We start from the raw sequence: 20009 nt of genomic DNA, 5'->3' as shown, positions 1-20009 counted from the left end.
TACTACACTTCTATTCATTTTCTCATAGCCCTTTTAAAAAACACTTACTTAGTGTGCTGCATGAGGTCTTAGTTGTGGTGCATGGGCCTAGTTGCCCTGTGGCATGAAATCTTAGGTCCCCAACCAGGGATTAAACCCAAGTCCCCTGCGTTGGAAGATGGATTCTTAACCACTGGACCACTGGAGAAGTCAGATATGTAAATAGAATTAATACTGTCTCTGTTCTACAGCAGAGAAAACTGAGACCAGTGTCAGTAAGTAATCTGCTGAGAGTCAGCCTGCTAGTATATCATAAAGGTAAAATTTAAATCCAAGTCTGTCTGACCCCAAAGCTCATTATTTTTTTTTTTTTTCCATTTCAGCTTGCTGTAATTATGTTTTTTCTTAGTCAAGACAAAGTTCTTTCACAATGGGAATTAAGTTCACTATTGTTCTACTTGTCCCTTATTCGTAATATTAACCACAGTTTTATCTATAGTCAGCAGGAATCACATTAAATGAAAGAAGCAGGCAGGAGCCAAATGGGGATTAAAAGCCGGTTGATTCATCATTAGGTAACACTGACACTTGCTGAAAAGACACTGCTGATGTCAGTGGACTAATTTCAAAGCTGTTGGCTTCCATTGCAGACTCTAGAAACACACCAATAAATGTGGTTGGTTTCAGCTCTCAAGGAAATGAACCTTTACGGCACCAACAGAAGAATCTAAACCGAAAAGAAACTAGAGAGCAGTTCTATTTGGAGGTTTCTTCAGAACAAAATTAGCCTCTCTTTGTGCAAAAGAAATACTCCTGAAGAGTTGTATGTTAATTAATGTTAATTTGATTTTGAAAAATCATTTGAAAACCATTTCTACTTCACAGGTAACTTATTGTGAGTTATTCTTTAAAATTAAAAAAAGAGAAGTGCTCATCCTATAATCTAATCACTTTGTAAAACCAGATTGTCTTCACTTGATTCATAATAATATTTCAATATGACTACTATGTACTGTGTTTTCCCTCTATTTCTATTCATGACAATTTTGATTTAGTTCTCAGTATTTTTTTTGCTTTTTTGTTCTTTTTTTCAAATTTTTTAGTAGCCATGGTTCTTTATAAGTTCACAAGATATTCTTGTTTATTGTTCCATTCTTCTACTTGCCTCTCAGAAAGCTCAAGTGGCTGAAACTTATGATGTAAGCTACACTACAGGAAAAATGACCCTTCTTGAAGTAATTTCTTTAACTGTTTTAGACCATTAGAAGGTAATTATGTTTTTTGCAACAGAAAATACCTATAGAACTCCATTTAGATCTCTGTTGTCCAACACAGTAGCAAACGGCCACGTGACTATTTTTTTTATTTTACAATTTTTTATTGAAATATAATTAATTTACAGTGATGTGTTAGGTACAGGTGTACAGCAAAGTGATTCAGTTTTACATATAAATGTCTGTGTATATATATGTGTGTGTGTGTGTATCCTCCTTAAGACTCTTTTCCATGGTAGGTTATTATAAGATACAGAGTAGACTTCTCTGTGCTATACAGTGGGTCCTTATTGTTTACTATTTCATATATAGAAGCGTATATGTTAATCCCAATCTCCTAATTTATCTTCCTTTACGTGTGACTATTTAGATAAAATTAAATAAAATTAAAAATTAATTTGCCCTAGCCATAATTTTAAATATTCAGCAGCCACATGTGTCTAGGGGTCATCATGTTGGACAGCACAGATGTAGAACATTTCCATCAGCATAGAAAGCAATTGTAAGGGAGCAAAATTTGCCACCCCAAAATACGTTTCTTTGGCCAGCGGATTATTTCAAACTGAAAACAATCAAGACCTGAAAGACTCAGGAAGCACCTTTGACCTTCTTCCTCACTGCTTAAGAGAATTAGATAGAGGGACATTCCTGAAATAGAGCTATCGCCAGATACCAGCAAAGAGTATGCACTAGGTGTGCAGGAGAAACGGGGCAGGGCCAGAGTTCAGAGTCCACTACGTGGGCCCTGTCTCCTCGAGGCCCAGCAAACATTTGTTTACCAAACATTTACTTTTCCATCTCCATGTGAATTGCCTTCCTCACTTTTGAAGTCCCAAACCACTGCCCCCAGCAGCCTCTTTTATCTTTAACTAAAGATGGTATTTAAGGTAAGGTTTTTGGCCATTTGGGCAATTTCCCCTGAGTCTCTCCTATGTATGCTGCTGCTGCTGCTGCTGCTAAGTCGCTTCAGTCGTGTCCGACTCTGTGTGACCCCATAGATGGCAGCCCACCAGGCTCCCCCGTCCCTGGGATTCTCCAGGCAAGAACACTGGAGTGGGTTGCCATTTCCTTCTCCAATGCATGAAAGTGAAACATGAAAGTCAAGTTGCTCAGTCATGTCCGACTCTTAGCGACCCCATGGACTGCAGTCTATCAGGCTCCTCCATCCATGGGATTTTCCAGCCAAGAGTACTGGAGTGGGGTGCCATTTCCTTCTCCAATGCATGAAAGTGAAACGTGAAAGTGAAGTCGCTCAGTCGTGTCTGACTCTTAACGACCCCATGGACTGCAGCCTACCAGGCTCCTCCGCCCATGTGATTTTCCAGGCAAGAGTACTGGAGTGGGGTGCCATTGCCTTCTCTGACACATTTTATATTTACCTTCTATTAATTTAACCAGGTTTATCAATTTTTATCTTTATGGTTTTTGCTTTTATAGATTTAAAACAATTTCTGTTCCATCAATATTATGTTTTATTCTTTGAAATTAAATATTAGTTTGGAGAGAATTGACATGACATGATGTCAGTTGAGTCTTCCTTCATAAATATGGTATATCTCTCCATTTGTTTGTCTTTCAATAAAATTATATCATACTATTAATATTATGCATATTTTTTAGTTTTCTTTATCATTGCCATTTAAAAAAACATTTTAACTAGTTTTTGTGTACATCAATCCTAATGATTTTTGTGTATTGAGCTTGTGTCCAGTAAAATTGCTGAATGTTTTTATTAATTCCAATTGCTTGTCAGTAGATTCCCCTAAATATTCTGTTTGCATAATTATATTATGTCCAAATAATTTATCACTTTCCAGTGATTACGTATCTTATCACTATGTGTTATTTTATTACATAAGCTAGGAAATCCAGTAGTATATTCTGGAAGCAGTGATAGTGAACATCATCTAGTGCCTGCCTTTAATTGTAATATTTCTAACTTTTCATTTTTTTTTTTAACTTTTCACTTTTAAATATGTCATTTGCTATGGGTTTTGGTATACATTCTTTATTAGGTCAAGAAAGTTCTGCTTTAATAATAGCTTGCTAAATATACTGTCGGAATAAATACTAGATTGTGGGCTTTTCTACATGTTTTGAAATGGTCAATGATAAGCTTTTTATTCTCCATTAATCTGTTAATGTGATGAATTATACTAATAGATTTTTCTATTGCACTACTACTAGTCTTGCACTTATTGGAAAAACTACTCTTAGACATGATTCTTTCTCTTATACATTGCTTGATTGCATTTGATAATATTTCGTCTTCCATTTTAAGCTTCTAAAATCAGAGCCATCTATGCTTTACATACTTATCCACACTGGGTATCAAGATATCACAAAATATATCAAGAAACTTTCTCTTTTTTTTTTTTTGTGGAACCATTTTTCTGGACTTCCTGTGGCTCAAACAGTAAAGAATCTGCCTGCAGTGCAGGAGACCAGGGTTCGATACCTCGGTTGGGAAGATCCTCTTGAGAAGGGGATGGCAATCCACTCCAGTCTTCTTGCCTGGAGAATCCTATGGACAGAGAAGCCTGCTGGGCTACAGTCCATGGGGTCACAAAGAGTCAGACATGACTGAGCAACTCACACACACATTTTTCTGGAACTCAATCCCAGGCTGATTTATAAAAGACTGGAAAACCATATTCAGTGTCTCCTTCTCTTTCTAGATTTGGGCATGTTTTTCCCTATATGTAACGTATTTTTGGTATTTTTCCTCTTATGAAATCAACATCGTTAAGATGAACACAGAGAATCCAAAATTATTGTAGTTACTATTTCTCCATCTTATCTAGGAATTTCAAGGAACCATATGGACTAGGAAAAGCATTTTAAACTTGAATGAAGAAACATAAAACTCGTGCTTTTTTATTACTCATATAAGAGTCAAAAAATAGGGTACCACCACAATCTGTACTGAAAGGAAAAATTAATGTTACTAACATGCAAAAACCCTAACAGAAGTAGATCATTTAAAATATTAGAAAGTTAAAAATTTTCAAGCTTCTACAATTATTAATGCTGCCTTTTCTAAAAAAAAAAAAAAAAAAATTTAAGGACTCTGGGCCAAGTTTATATTTTTCCACATTAACGTGGGAATTTGACAGGTGTGCTGCTGTGGGTGATGGTCACTGCAATAAGAGCAGTGGAGGCAGCAGGTGGCAGCAGCTCCCACTCAAAAATCTCTGAGAGTCAGCAAGCCTTGTAACAGCAGGAGGCCTCCCTTGTATGCCACTTAGTTCTTTGGAGTTTGTAACTGCTCATTTCAAATATGCAAAGCAGTGACATAATGCATGAATCGCACTAACTCTGACCAAACAAATGAGACATTTTTTTGTGTCTACGTTGAGAATGAATCACAAACTTATGAAATAGATGGTTTTACACCTGGTGCCTTTCTACTTTCAAGGACCCTTCTTTCCTCTCCTCCTCTTCCATCTTTATGCATTTTGGGGTCTCACTCAAGGCTTTCCTTTTCAGGGAAGCTGGCCATACTTTTGGACCTTTGCTACCTTCTATTAAATGACACTGTATAATAATAACAATGTTGAGACATAAGCTGATAATACTATTAACCATTTATGGAATACTTACCATATGCTAGGTTCTCTCCCAGATTTTACATATTTTTCTCATTTAATGTAATAACTCAGTGAATTAGGCATTATTAATGTTATCCGCATTTTATATATATCAAAACTGAAGCACAGGGACTTCCCTGGTGGTCCAGTGGTTAAGAATCCACCTTGCAATGCAGAGGATGTGGGTTCGATCCCTGGTTGAGGAGCTAAGATCCCACATGCTGCAGAGTGGCTGAGCCCAAGCACCACAACTACTGAGCTCAGGTACCCCCGCAAAGAGCCCCCACCGCAACGGAAGATTCCACGTGCTGCGACTAAGCGCTGACACAGGCAAATAAATAAATTAGTAACTAAATTTGAAAAAAAAAAACTGAACCACAGAAAGGTTAAGTACTTTGTCTAAGGTCACTAATAAGTAGATAGGGCCAGAAGATCAACACAGACCGGAGCCTGTGTTCTTGACTGTTCTTCAGGGAGACCAATCTGTGACTATAGACAGATTGGCAGATACTTTAATGACACCGGGAAAGAGGGTTATTCAGGCAGTTTCAAGTGCATATATTTCTAAACCCTCTTTGAGAAGTGTATACACAGGTGGGAATTGGAGGTGACTGACAGCTCAGTAAGGAAGAGATGGACAGACCAAAGAGACAAAGCTCAGCTTCTTTACTGACTGTGGAAGCTTGACCAGATGTGTCACCATCCAGAGCTTGACCTTCCTAATGCTTTAAATGGTGATAAGAACACATCAGTGTTACTGTGAGGATTGAGATAGCATAGGATAGTTCCTGGAACATCGTTAAAGACCTTTTCAATTAATATTAGTTCAGTCCACCTTTCTCGATAAAGTGTAGTGCCAGCTGTGAATTTCCTTTGGGTAGGATGAGCCTGGAAGAATGGGTTAGAAGGAAATGAAGGGCTGCATTGATTAATTGAGGAAGAATTTTGCTTTATTAATATCTTCCTCATTGAGTATCTCAAATATACATAACAAATATTTTATTAAATTGACAAGCAAATAAAGTGACAGTATTAAGTAATCTATTTTAAATATGTGAAACTAGATTCTTTCCAAGTATATTTGACATACATTTTCAAGGAGCAAGGTTAACAGATTACATCAATATTCCTGGGGAATTTATTTACAATTTAAAAAGATGAATGAGGACTCCTTATAAATTTCTGACTTAAAGATGTTCAGCTTATAGCATGACATCATTTCTTGTTTTCTTGTATGCTTATGCCTGTGTTTGTTTAATCATTCTTTAAATTAACCGATTCTCTTCTAGACCAAAAACAGAAGATGCTTGGATATTTGCAAAGCCCAACGCCGTTCAGGCTGTTGGTGTGATGTCATTTGGTGAGTACATGGTTTCCAAGGTCCTTTCTCAATGTGGGGTCTTCTGTACCATGAAAAAGTGCTTTGCCTCGTATTTGTGTCTGGAAAGCAGATGTCCTGTTTTAGACTTCCTATTAGCAGCGTATGATCCAGTTTGTGCCAGCATAAAATTAGGCACAAACCATTCTCACTCATCACTAAAATTTGCTTCAATTTTAACAAGTCTTTTCCTCATGCAGAAAACTCATTAAAGTCTTGTTTCTTAACTTGAAAATCTAGCAAGTGTTAACAGACTTATTCCTTGCACACAAAGTATTGTGAATTGGCCAGGAGTCTAGAGTGACTCTGTTATATCCCAGATGGGAAAGGAAGCCCTGGGCTGAAAATATGGTGTTGTTTAGATTTCCTTTAAGATTGGAAAGGCCAGTAGGAAGTGGGAGAGAAAGTTGGATAGGCCTGGTTTATATCAAGAGTGACATGAAAAGATCACATAAGCCTAATACAAATGAAATTTCTCATTCCTACAGCTGTTAGAAAGATTATTTCTGGCATCTCTAGTAAATTAGTATATTTGAACTTCAATTCATTAGTATTTCAAAGTAGCATATGTCTCTGAATTTTCCAAGGGAAAAGGACAACTATGTGATTTGCTTTAATAATGCTTTTTTCCCCCCCTTGTATTGCAGCATTTATTTGCCACCATAACTGCTTCTTAGTTTATGGTTCTTTGGAAGAACCTACAGTAGCTAAGTGGTCTCACATCATCCATGTGTCTACCTTGATTTCTGTATTTATCAGTATTCTCTTTGCTACGTGTGGATACTTGACATTTACTGGCTACACCCAAGGTAAAAAGAGAAATTCTATCTTAACATGTTTTGGTTCATATGGAGTGGTGCTATCACTTCTCATTTTAAGTATTATTATACCCAATGCCCTACTTCAAAGTAGAACACATTCTCTCCTCTACCTTCCTCCCTTTCCTAATTTTCCTCATCTTCTCCTTTTTAAACTGCTAAACTTTTTCTGTAGTCCGTTCTCCCTCCTTTGATGGTTTCACTTCAAAGCACATGAATTCTGGCTTTCCTCTCTACTAGTCCACTGCAGTTTCACCTTCAAAGACAACAGTATCCTCTCATCAAGGCTAACAGTCTTCTTGGTTCTGATTCTCATGGACCTCTCTGAATTACTCAACAGTTCTGAGGACTCCCCGTAGAGAAAAGAGCCCAGCCATATCATCATTCACTCCCTCATGTATTTTTTTTTTCCTCTGAGTGCTTCCACTTTGCTTTCAAATCCTATCTCCTCTCCTTTTCTTCTGTTCATCCAACAACCAAGGACATTTCTACTTAGTTGTTCTACTTTTGCTTTAAATGCAAAATATCACCTTTCCTACAAAACCAGCCCATTTCCTCCCCACCTCCACTCTCACCCCAGGACACTGAATTCACTTCTTTCTTCTCCATCCAACAGCTGAGTGGTCATCTCTTCTATGTCCTTGCCTCTTGCATTGCCTCATCTATGTGTGCTAGTTAGGGTAGTCTGACAGCCTGCTAAATGCCGTGATTCATGCATTCCATGGCTTCTGCAGGTCTATTATTGCATTTGACCTTCAGACAACCCTAGGAAGGTAAGTGGAATAACTAGTTTTACCCCCTGCCTAGAACACAAAGAAGCAGAGTAACTTGCCCAAGCTGGCTGGTGACAAAGTGGAAACACGGCTCCTGACTTTCAGTCCCATTTTCTCCTCATTCCGGCTTGCTGTCTACCCTGTTTTGGTCACATATGACCCACTAATAGCTGTCTCTTAACCTCTAGTTCTTCTTGGCTCACTTTTCAGATGACATTGAGGTATCCTTGGGTGAATGGTGCCTTGTTCTAAATTTAGGTTACAGGTGACTATGATTATAAGGAGAGAGTTCTCAAGAAACAAAGAAAGATGACTTAAAAAAAAACAGTGATTAATACCATAATCACAATGCTATCAAAAATATAATACCTGTGTGTGCCATTAGAGTATAATAATGAAGCGACCTTGAAAGTCTTGATAAAAATTGTTTCAAAACATTGCCATATGTCACTAAAGCTGCACAGTTTGAAAGACAAATGGCCTTTAGGCTCCAATCTCCACAGAATCTTGGCTTCAAAATGCCTTTTCTCTAAGACAGAAACCCTTTCTCTTAGTCACACCTTCCTGGTGGTTTTTATCAGTAATAATTGTTCAGGTATAATTAAGTCTTTACATAACAAAGCTGACAGGTTGATTTTGATTTTTTTTTTCCTTTTCTAGCTATAATTCCCTAAAACACACTTACAGTCAAGCTTGAATAAGCTGACGTTGTTTCTTTAGGCCATTTTGGCTTAGGCAAACCCAGTCTTGTTTGTGCACACTGCAGGCTTCTTTTCTCTTTCATTTCACAAACTCCAGCTTGTGAGGCAGTGACAACTCTCCATTGTTCTTGAATTTTCCAGTGACTTTTGAAAAGATGCAGGGCCCGTATTTTAGTGGAAGTTAGAGAACAGGGAGTTTGAGTCCTTTTTCCTAGAGTGTTAGAATCTTTTCTGTCAACCTTGAACCAACCACTACTGTGACCCTTGCTTTGTGATTTAATCTCCTTCTGCCCAAAAGGGACACTAGAAAATAATGTACGTTTACTCCAGTTAAAAGGAAGGAGGGGAAAAGAGTCACTTAAATAAGTCTTGGGAAGAAGCAAGTCATTTAGTCTTTTAATGAAAAAATAAGTATACAGAGGATTATTATTAATTTTTTTTATATATAAACAGTGTGGCAGTGTGTGACTTTTATCTAATTTTCTATTCAGTTTAATTGAAAACTGTGACCAACATTTTAAAATGTAAGTATTTTATTTAGGAAATAAACAGCCCCAAATATTTGTTTCTATATTGGGAAACTTTTTGTTGACATGATCTGTGCTCTCACTAGATCCTGTATTTCTTCACATGTGTCTAAGAAAATAGTCTCTAAATAAGAATTGGTTCAAGGTATATATGGTCCATCATTTAGTTTGGAACTAATTAAATATAATACTTTGCCTGGGAACTAACCATATTTTCACCATTTTCAATCAGTGCATTTATACTTGGGTTCATCAGATACCATGAAAGATAGTGTATGTTTGGAATTCCTTGCTGTAGCCCTGAGTTTGTGATTAAACTCCATAGAGTGATATACAGGAAATTCAGCTCCTTACATGTACTAGTCTACTGTTCCTTTCAGGATTGTCCTTGATCTAAGAATAACATTTCAAAAGGAAATTTGTTTATTTTAACAGACTTTTTTTTTTTTTTTTTAATAATGAAGTCACTTACTTACTAGAAACAAAGACCAGAAGCAAGTTTATAAAACCAGTGCACAAGAATTTAGGGAGTTGATTCTGGTATAAGAAGACAATGGATAAAAGTATTTTTCAGATGTTGATACAAATTTAAGGCTAATCTTCTAAAAACAAACAATGAGAGTAAGAGAAAAACCATTAGTGATAAATTTGCTTTCAAGTGGAGCATGTGCTAGTTTTAATACCCAGCAGTAATTATGTAGCTTTTGAATGCAAAATTTATATTTAGACTTAGCTGTCTGTTGTATTAATTAAATTAAATGATGTTTATGTACCTTTACTCATATAATAAATATACAATATCTCATTTATTACATATTTATCTCAAATATCCAGTATCTATTAAGTAAATCTATTTTATATTGTTCTCTAGGAGACTTGTTTGAAAATTATTGCAGAAATGATGACTTGGTAACATTTGGAAGGTTTTGCTATGGAGTCACTGTCATTTTGACATACCCCATTGAATGCTTTGTGACTAGAGAGGTAAGCACAGTCTCTTTCGACACTTTTAACTAGGTCATTTCTCTACTACATTAATTTAGTACAATTTATAAATCATTTGATTCTGCAAATTCCCAAGTGCATGACAAGAAACATAATTCATGAAATTTTCTCTTTTACCCAGTTTAAAGATAATTCATATTCAAATGTTTACGAGTTGTTTTTTCAAAAGTTGGTTTTGAAAATCATGTTTGGTGGTTTAGTTTATATTAGCATAAGTATAAATATTTATACAACTGCATTCCAAAATGAATGTCAGCCTTTAATAGAGTCAAACCAAGATTTTCTTTTACTCATTCTTACAAACAAATTAAGCAGTAAGGTTTAAAACATGTTTTACAAAATTGTCTTTTGGCTAAAATGTTTTATAAGTCAACATGTATAAAAGGCACCATAGGACAGATATGATCAATTGTATTATCTTTTAAAAGACTAAAATATTTTGTCTTACATGAAAACTTAAAATGTATTTTAAATCATTAGTTTTAGAGATAATTTTATTTATATATTTACTAAGTTTATAAATATTTATTTTATATAAATATAAATAAACATTTATTTATGCATATTTATAAATATGTTTATTATGAATTTTTATCTATACCTGTATATTGATATATTTCACTTATAAAGTCATCTCCAAGTTATATTATATCATCTATCTGGATTCATAGAGGAAGATTAGGTAAAAGAGAACTAAATCCTTTTGCAGAAAGTTGGATAATGTGGCTTTGTCAGGAATCCCTTATACAGTAAGCTAAGAATCCACTGTATCATTTAGCAGAAAAACATGATCCTGTTTCATAGAGGTTCTTTCAGGAATCACACTGAAAAGGCTTAGTCTTAGGATCTATTCCTAGAGACTGTTTACACAGAACACTGTCAATGGATCTAATGTGTGAAGTGAAATGCCTGCAAAGCTTCAAATACACTAACTAATGGGCAGGCTTCTAGAGGCAGACCAGTGCTTGCCTTATGCTGATTCTGGGTAAGGAACAGCACACGGGAAAGGAATGAAGACACGGTCAGTGCTACGTATGTCCCTTACAGTTAGCATTTGTCCTCACTTACAAATATATAACCCACAGGCCAGCTCACCTCCTTGAATACAGGGAACAGTAGATTGAACTTGAATAAATTTAAATCAAAGAGCTAACTATTGTTGGATGCAGGAAATGGTTTTATTTTAGTTTCTACCCAATACTTTAGGTTCACATCTGATCTCTTGATCAGCAGTGACAGATGGCTTATTCTCATGTGGTTTCTGGTGAGCTGCTCGTGGACTTCTGAGTCACTCCACCTGCACAGCTTGTGTCTTCAGTACTTGAGACTTGTGTTTCCTTTCTAGCTGCCATGACAGGAAGACAGAACTAAATCAAGATCTCTGCCGTGGTAGCAAATAGTAGGCAGAGGAACTTTGTATATTCCTCACCCATTCACTTCCTTTTTCTTTCTCTCCTTTCTGCACACACACACACACACACACACGTGCGCACACACACAAATATATGATTGGCAATAATATAATCAAAGTGATTTCTACTCACAGGTAAAGTAGCTGGCCATGTCCAAGGGTGCCACAATACCAGTCTACCCCCTAATAAATATCTACACTAGTTTGCCCCACTGAGTAAACTTCCTCATTAAGAATGCACTCGAAATGAGAAAATATTTGGAAGGACATTACCAATTACCAAAAACCAAAATGAGTAAAAGTGATTAGTGAAAGTGAAAGTCACTCAGTCGTGTCCAGCTCTGTGTGACCCCATGGACTACAGAGTCCGTGGAATTCTCCAGGCCAGAATACTGGAGTGGGTAGCCTTTCCCTTCTTCAGGAGATCTTCCCAACCCAGAGATTGAACCCAGGTCTCCCACACTGCAGGCAGATTCTTTACCAGCTGAGCCACAAGGGAAGTCCAAGAATACTGAAGTAGGTAGCCTATCCCTTCTCCAACGGATCGTCCTGACCTAGGAATGAAACCAGGGTCTCCTGCATTGCGGGCAGATTCTTTACCAACTGAGCTATCAGGGAAGCCCAGTGATTAATATCCCCATTTAATTATTAGCAGAGTTATGACAGTATCCACTCAATGGGGCACTGTTACTTAACTAGAAATGTTACTTATAATAGCTTGGGGAATTGACTTCCTTAAGGTCCCCAGCATCTGATCCTGTCCTACCATTTCCAGCTCTTTTCTCATGGTTCTTTTGCACAGTTAACACCCTATTTACTGTCTCCTCCTTGTCCCCCATATGTATCTTTCCTGTTCTCTTTGCTCTTTTTGACATTGTCTTGGTCTATAATTCTGCTATAAATCCCATCTGTGTTTCAAGCTCTTCCTCAAGACAAAGTAAGACAAGGACATTTCAGGAATACAATAAAGCCAGTTAATCTCATGGACACAGAACTAGATAGCTAAGTTCAGTTCAGTTATTCGCTCATTCGTGTCCAACTCTTTGCGACCCCATGAACCGCAGCACGTCAGGCCTCCCTGTCCATCACCAACTCCTGCAGTTTACCCAAACTCATGTCCATTGAGTCGGTGATGCCATCCAACCACCTCATCCTCTGTCATCCCCTTCTCCTCCTGCCTTCAATCTTTCCCAACATCAGGATCTTTTCAAATGAGTCAGCTCTTTGCATCAGGAGGCCAAAATATTAGAGTTTCAGCTTCAACATCAGTCGTTCCAATGAACACCCAGGACTGATCTCCTTTAGGATGGACTGGTTGGATCTCCTTGCAGTCCAAGGGACTCAAGAGTCTTCTCCACCACAGTTCAAAAGCATCAATTCTTCTGCGCTCAGCTTTCCTTATAGTCCAACTCTCACATCCATGTATGACTACAGATAAAACCATAGCTTTGACTAGACAGACCTTTGTTGACAAAGTAATGTCTCTGCTTTTTAATATGCTGTCTAAGTTGGTCATAACTTTCTTTCCAAGGAGTAAGCGTCTTTTAATTCATGGCTGCAGTCACCATCTGCAGTGATTTTGGAGCCCCAAAAAATAAAGTCAGCCACTGTTTCCACTGTTTCCCCATCTATTTCCCATGAAGTGATGGGCCCAGATGCCATGATCTTAGTTTTCTAAATGTTAAGCCAACATTTTCACTCTCCGTTTTCACTTTCACCAAAAGGCTCTTTATTTTCTCTTCACTTTCTGCCATAAGGGTGGTGTCATCTGCATATCTGAGGTTATTGGTATTTCTCCCGGCAATCTTGTGTGAAGCTTGTGCTTCTTGCAGCCCAGTGTTTCTCATGATGTACTCTGCATAGAAGTTAAATAAGCAGGGTGGCAATATACAGCCTTGACGTACTCCTTTTGCTATTTTGAACCAGTCTGTTGTTCCATGTCCAGTTCTAACTGTTGCTTCCTGACCTGCATACAGGTTTCTCAAGAGGCAGGTCAGGTGGTCTGGTATTCCCATCTCTTTCAGAATTTTCCACAGTTTATTGTGATCCACACAGTCAAAGGCTTTAGCATAGTCAATAAAGCAGAAATAGATGTTTTTCTGGAACTCTCTTGCTTTTTCGATGAGCCAGCGGATATTGGCAATTTGATCTCTGGTTCCTCTGCCTTTTCTAAAACCAACTTGAACATCTGGAAGTTCACGGTTTACATACTGCTGAAGCCTGGCTTGGAGAATTTTGAACATTATTTTACTAGCGTGTGAGATGAGTGCAATTGTGCGGTAGTTTGAGCATTCTTTGGCATTGGCTTTCTTTGGAATTGGAATGAAAACTGACCTTTTCCAGTCCTGTGGCCACTGCTGAGTTTTCCAGATTTGCTGACATATTGAGTGCAGCATTTTCATAGCATCACCTTTTAGGATTTGAAATAGCTCAACTGGAATTCCATCACCTCCACTAGCTTTGTTTGTAGTGATGCTTCCTCAGGCCCACTTGATTTCACATTCCAGATGTCTGACTCTAGGTGGGTTTTCACACCATCCTGTTTATCTGGGTAGTGAAGATCTTTTTTGTATAGTTCTTCTATGTTTTTTTGCCACCTGTTCTTAATATCTTCTGCTTCTGTTAGGTCCATACCATTTCTGTCCTTTATTGAGCCCATCTCTGCATGAAATGTTCCCTTGGTATCTCTAATTTTCTTGAAGAGATCACTCGCCTTTCCTATTCTATTGTTTTCCTCTATTTCTTTGCATTGATCACTGAGGAAGGCTTTTTTATTTCTCCTTGTTATTCTGTGGAACTCAGCATTCAAATGGGTATATCTTTCCTTTTCTCCTTTGCTTCTCACTTGTCTTCTTTTCACAGCTATTTGTAAGGCCTCCTCAGACAGCCATTTTGCTTTTTTGCATTTCTTTTTCTTGGGGATGGTCTTGATCCCTGTCTCCTGTACAATGTCACAAACCTTGGTCCATAGTTCATCAGGCACTCTGTCTATCAGATCTAGTCCCTTAAATCTATTTCTCACTTCCACTGTATAATCATAAGGGATTTGATTTAAGTCATACCTGAATGGTCTAGTGGTTTTCCCCACTTTCTTCAATTTAAGTCTGAATTTGGCAATAAGGAGTTCATGATCTGAGCCACAGTCAGCTCCTGGTCTTGTTTTTGCTGACTGTATAGAGCTTCTCCATATATGGCTGCAAAGAATATAATCAATCTGATTTCAGTGTTGACCATCTGGTGATGTCCATGTGTAGAGTCTTCTCTTATGTTGTTGGAAGAGGGTGTTTGCTATGACCAGTGCGTTCTCTTGGCAAAACTCTATTAGCCTTTGCCCTACTTCATTCTGTACTCTAAGGCCAAATTTGCCTGTTACTCCAGGTATTTCCTGTTTTCCTACTTTTGCATTCCAGTCCCCTATAATGAAAAGGACATCTTCTTGGGTATTTAGAAGGTACAAGACCTTCTAAAAGGTCTTGTAAGTCTTCACAGAACTGTTCAACTTCAGCTTCTTTAGCATTACTGGTCAGGGCATAGACTTGGATTACCATGATATTGAATGGTTTGCCTTAAAAACAAAGATCATTCTGTCGTTTTTGAGATTGCATCCAAGTACTGCATTTCAGACTCTTCTGTTGACTATGATGGCTACTCTACTTCTTCTAAGGGATTCCTGCCCACAGTAGTACATATAATGGTCATCTGAGTTAAATTCACCCATTCCAGTCCATCTTAGTTCGCTGATTCCTAGAATGTTGACATTCACTCTTGCCATCTCCTGTTTGACCACTTCCAATTTGCCTTGATTCATGGACCTGACATTCCAGGTTCCTATGCAATATTGCTCTTTACAGCATCGGACCTTGCTTCTGTCACCAGTCACATCCACAACTGGGTGTTGTTTTTGCATTGGCTCCAACCCTTCATTCTTTCTGGAGTTATTTCTGCACTAATCTCCATTAACATATTGGGCACCTACCGACCTGGGGAGTTCATCTTTCAGTGTCCTATCTTTTTGCCTTTTCATCCTGTTCATGGGGTTCTCAAGGCAAGAATACTGAAGTGGTTTGCCATTCCCTTCTCCAGTGGACCACATTCCGTCAGACCTCTCCACCATGACCCGCCCGTCTTGGGTGGCACTGTCTAGTTCTAAATTGTCTTTGATCTTTTCTATCTTGTCAAAAATTAATAACTGTTTGTTTTATTGGATTGTTTGAATCTCTCTAATCAGGATGTTAATTCCTAAGAATAGGAATCATCTCCTAGACATTTTCTCTTAACATAATACAGTGTAGGACATATTAAGTAGGTATTAAATAGGTAACTGGGCTTACCAGATGGTGCTAGCAGTAAAGAACTTGCATGCCAATGCAGGAGATGTAAGAGACACAGGTTTGATCCTCAGGTCAGGAATATCCTCTGGAGGAGGGCATGAGAACCCACTCCAGCTTTCTTGTCTGGAGAATCCCATGGACAGAGGAGCATGGTGGGCTACAGTCCATGGGGTCTCAAAGAGTTGGACATGACTAAAGAGACTTAGCACACACACAAAATAGGTAACTGTTGAGTGATTTCCTAACCTGAGTGTCAGTGGAAAATGGTAATCAACTCTTCTCCATTTTTGTTAAGGAAAGGCAAGATAAAATAGACTTAGCTTGTACCAGATAGGATTTAGATTATATGAAGTTAGTTTCCTATTAGTAAAGAATATTAAACATGCATTATTATTAAAAGATATTGTGATAACTCTTTCCTTAGAAGTCCTTCAGATAATATAAATAACATCTGTAGTTTGTGTTAATAATAACCTTATTGGACTCAGGGAAAAAGAATAAGGTAACTTCTCAAGGTCTCTCCTACACTTCAGAAATATTTTTGTTCACTCAGTAGTATGCCATGTTCTGAGTCTGGAATGTAAGCCAATGCCTGTCTAATAGTTCAACAAAGAATACTTGTTATTGATGTGTGTGTGTCTATGTGTAAATAGTTTGGAAAAGATACAACATTCATTCATATGACTTAAGATTTGATTGATTGCCTTACTGTATTTTATATAGTCCCAACTACTATAATATAAAATTCTCTTTTAAAACTCCTGCACAACTCTGAGAGTCCCTTTCTAAATAATCTGTTTCTATTTGGCAGGTAATTGCCAATGTGTTTTTTGGTGGGAATCTTTCATCAGTTTGCCACATTATCATAACTGTGGTTATCATTACCGTGGCCACACTTGTGTCACTGCTGATTGATTGCCTTGGAATAGTTTTAGAGCTCAATGTAAGTACATTTGAAGATTCTAAAAATCTCTTTTAAAGTTATGTTTGCATTTAACATGAGATATATTTTTCCTTAATAAAGGTGTCATTTTCTGAACTGGAATGAAAATGTGCTTGTTATAGTAAATATTTGCATAGATGATATTATGTGGTTTATATTTTTAGAGCAGTGGTTCTTCAATGGGGGAAATGCCCTTCTGTCCCCACCCCCAGTGGACACTTAGCAGTGTCTATAGACGTTTTGAGTTGCCACAACTGGGTAGGCTGACGCTGGTGGTATCTAGTGGGTAGAGGACAGGAATGTGGCTAAACATCTCATCATGTGCAGGGTAGCCCTTACACAGAGAATTATGCAATCCAAAATGTCAGTAGTGCTGGAACTGAAATACTGGTTTAAGTAGTTTTTCCATATTTTATTTTCTATAGTGCATAGATATAATTGAAAATAAGTATAAATTAAACAAATCTAGGGGAAATTCCTTTGCAGAGTAAAGACATGTCTGAAGTGAAGTGAAGTGAAGTCACTCAGTCGTTTCTGACTCTTTGCAAGCCCATGGACTGTAGCCTACCAAGATTCTCCATCCATAGGATTTTCCAGGCAAGAGTACTCGAGTGGGTTGCCATTTCCTTCTCCAGGGAATCTTCCCAACCCAGGGATTGAGCCCAGGTCTCCCACATTATAGGCAGACACTTTACTGTCTGAGCCACCAGGGAAGTCCTAAAAAAGACAGGTCTAGAGAGACTCATTATAATATGTAATGAAGGAAGTTATATCCACTTACCCATTCACTTACCTTATTAAGTATTTCTCTCTCTCTCTCATTTCCTTTGTAATCTCTACTGCTGATTTCCAAATCGATGTCTTCATCATATCACATTTGAATTAATATTGGGGTTTTGTTTCAACTAGCACATATTTAAGTTCTGCTTCCAATTTATCACCGTCCTGCTTAAAAACTCTACTTTTCTCTCAACAAGCACAAAATCTGTTGCCTTTATCATCTGACCCCAAGCTATCTGTGGAAAGTTATTTACCATTAACTTCCCAAAATCTACCCACAGCTCTAGTCGATCTTGTTTTAGACCTATGAGTAATCCATATTAATTCTTTCTTTTATCCTTTGGTTTATGTTTACTCTTTCCTGTAATTATTTTTTTCTTTCATTTCTCTCCAAATCTTACAAAGATTTAAAGTCTAGTGCAGCTTTAATATGTTTATTTGTTGATCAGATATATATTAAATAATTACAATTGAGCTTTGAACAACTTGGATTTGAAATACGGAGTCTACTTTTACACAGATACTTTTCAATAAATATGCACTACGTGAACCTCAGTTGGTTGAACCTGCAGACATGGAGAAACAGAGTATGCAGAATCATATGTGTTATATATGAGCTTCCAGCGGCTCAGTAACCCCCTCACTCCCACGGTATTCAAGGGTCAGTGATACACTATGCCACAGAAGCAGACATACAGGATGGGAGGAAATCAGAAAGGATCTGTGCTTTTGTGGAGCTTACAATCGCACAGGGAAATTTAAAAGTTCAGCTACTATAGAGGCAGTGAAGAAGAGAAAAGGATGTGGGTGTACTCCTAAAAGACACTTTTTAGAAAAGATTGACAGAATTTGGTAACCAATTCAATTGTGAGGTCAGGGGGATAGATGGGCACATCAAGAATGACTTCTTGGGACCCAGCAATTCCTCTTCTGGGTATTTATCCAAAGAAAACAAAAACACTAATTTGAAAATGTGTATGTACTGTGAAGTTCTTGACAACATGATTTCAACAGCCAAGATATTGAAGCAACCTAAGTGTCCATCAAGAGATGAATAAATAATATGTGGTATGTATATACAATAAAATACTACTCGGGCATAAAAAATAAAATCTTTCCATTTGCAGCATCATGGTTGGATATTGAGGATATTATGCTAAAGTGAAATAAGTCACACAGAGAAAGACAAATACTGTATTATCCTACTTATATCAACGTATGGAATCTAAAAAAAGATTAAACAGAACAAAATGGAAACAGACTCATAGATACAGAGACCAAATGAGTAGTTGCCAGAGAGGAGGGGCAGGGGTAAAATTGATCAAGGAAACTGAGATACAAATTTCCAGATATATGATAAATAAGTCACGTGTATGTAATACACAGCATAAGGAATATCTATAATATTGTAATAATTTGTATGGGGACAGATTGTTACTAGGGTTGTTCTGATGATCATTTCATAATGTATGTAAATGTCAAATCACCATTTAGTGCACCTAAAACTCACATAATATCATATGTCAACTGTATTTGAATTTTTAAAAGTGACCCCAAAAAAGTGACTCCTTGATTCTACTTTGTGGAAATAGGATAATGAGATCATTTGGTGAAACATGAATAGAAGTGATTATACTGCTTTAGAGCCTTTCCTCTTCCCCTTCTACAATCCTTCTGGAATTTCTACTCAAAACCACACCACTTAGCATTGATCAATCATGTCCCACAGGGAGGGTGGGCTTTTATAGATAGAATATCAAGTTATCTTTTACTCACTCCATTGAGAGTTAAAGGGGAGGTGAAGGTATTATTCCTTCCAGGTGCCATTTGGATTTGAAATCCCAGACAAAGGTAGTAGAAGATTCAGTCAGGAACACACTGTTGGGAGTTTTCCTGTATCAGATCATGTGGAAAGTAGAGAGTAGGCAACTCCCCCAACCTTCGTATGACTAGGGAAACATCTGTTCCACCAGCAATGGAAAGAAAGTTCATAGGAAACATGGAAAATTATCCGAGGTAACTTTTACCTACTTCCTCATTTTGCATAGGCTAAAGGCTAGTAGGTTCACTGAAAGTCATTTCACGTTCCAACCTCGATCTATGTAAATGGATGACTGCAACCTAAATGTAACTTGATTTAAGTACTACCTTATATCATGTATGGTCTGGACTGTCCAAAGCTTGCCTTTGCTATCAAAGTACAAGTTCTTTAGAGACAAGAATGGAGCTTAATTGCCTTCTCCATCCCCCACAGTACATATAGCAGAGTGCTAAGAACACAGTTTTCAAATTACTGCATGGGCCACTGTCCATTGGGAGCACAGTGAAGGACTTCTGTCTACAAATGTTCCTGGACACAGATGGCATTCTTTAGTAGGCATGATCAGTCCTGTCTGACTCTTTGTGACCTACAGGCTATAGCCCACCAGGCTCCTCTGTCCATGGGATTTCCCAGTGAAGAATACTGGATTGGGTTGCCATTTCCTACTCCAGGGGATC

General features: G+C 37.6%; 1 protein-coding gene across 2 annotated transcripts in view; it reads left to right on the top strand.

The window, feature by feature from the left end:
* SLC38A11 (solute carrier family 38 member 11) overlaps positions 1 to 20009 on the top strand; it is a 55727-nt gene that overhangs the window by 29064 nt on the left and 6654 nt on the right. For both annotated transcript variants that reach the window (XM_005896157.3, XM_070380878.1), the window contains 4 exons: positions 6133 to 6203; positions 6869 to 7030; positions 9912 to 10024; positions 16599 to 16730. In XM_005896157.3, the coding sequence (XP_005896219.2) occupies positions 6133 to 6203; positions 6869 to 7030; positions 9912 to 10024; positions 16599 to 16730 (478 nt within the window). The remainder of the gene's footprint in view (positions 1 to 6132; positions 6204 to 6868; positions 7031 to 9911; positions 10025 to 16598; positions 16731 to 20009) is intronic.

The sequence above is a fragment of the Bos mutus genome, chromosome 2 (genome assembly GCF_027580195.1).
Source record: "Bos mutus isolate GX-2022 chromosome 2, NWIPB_WYAK_1.1, whole genome shotgun sequence".
Classification (NCBI taxonomy): domain Eukaryota; kingdom Metazoa; phylum Chordata; class Mammalia; order Artiodactyla; family Bovidae; genus Bos; species Bos mutus.
Note: the sequence above shows the minus strand (reverse complement) of the source record. Positions and strands in the feature narration are given on the sequence as shown.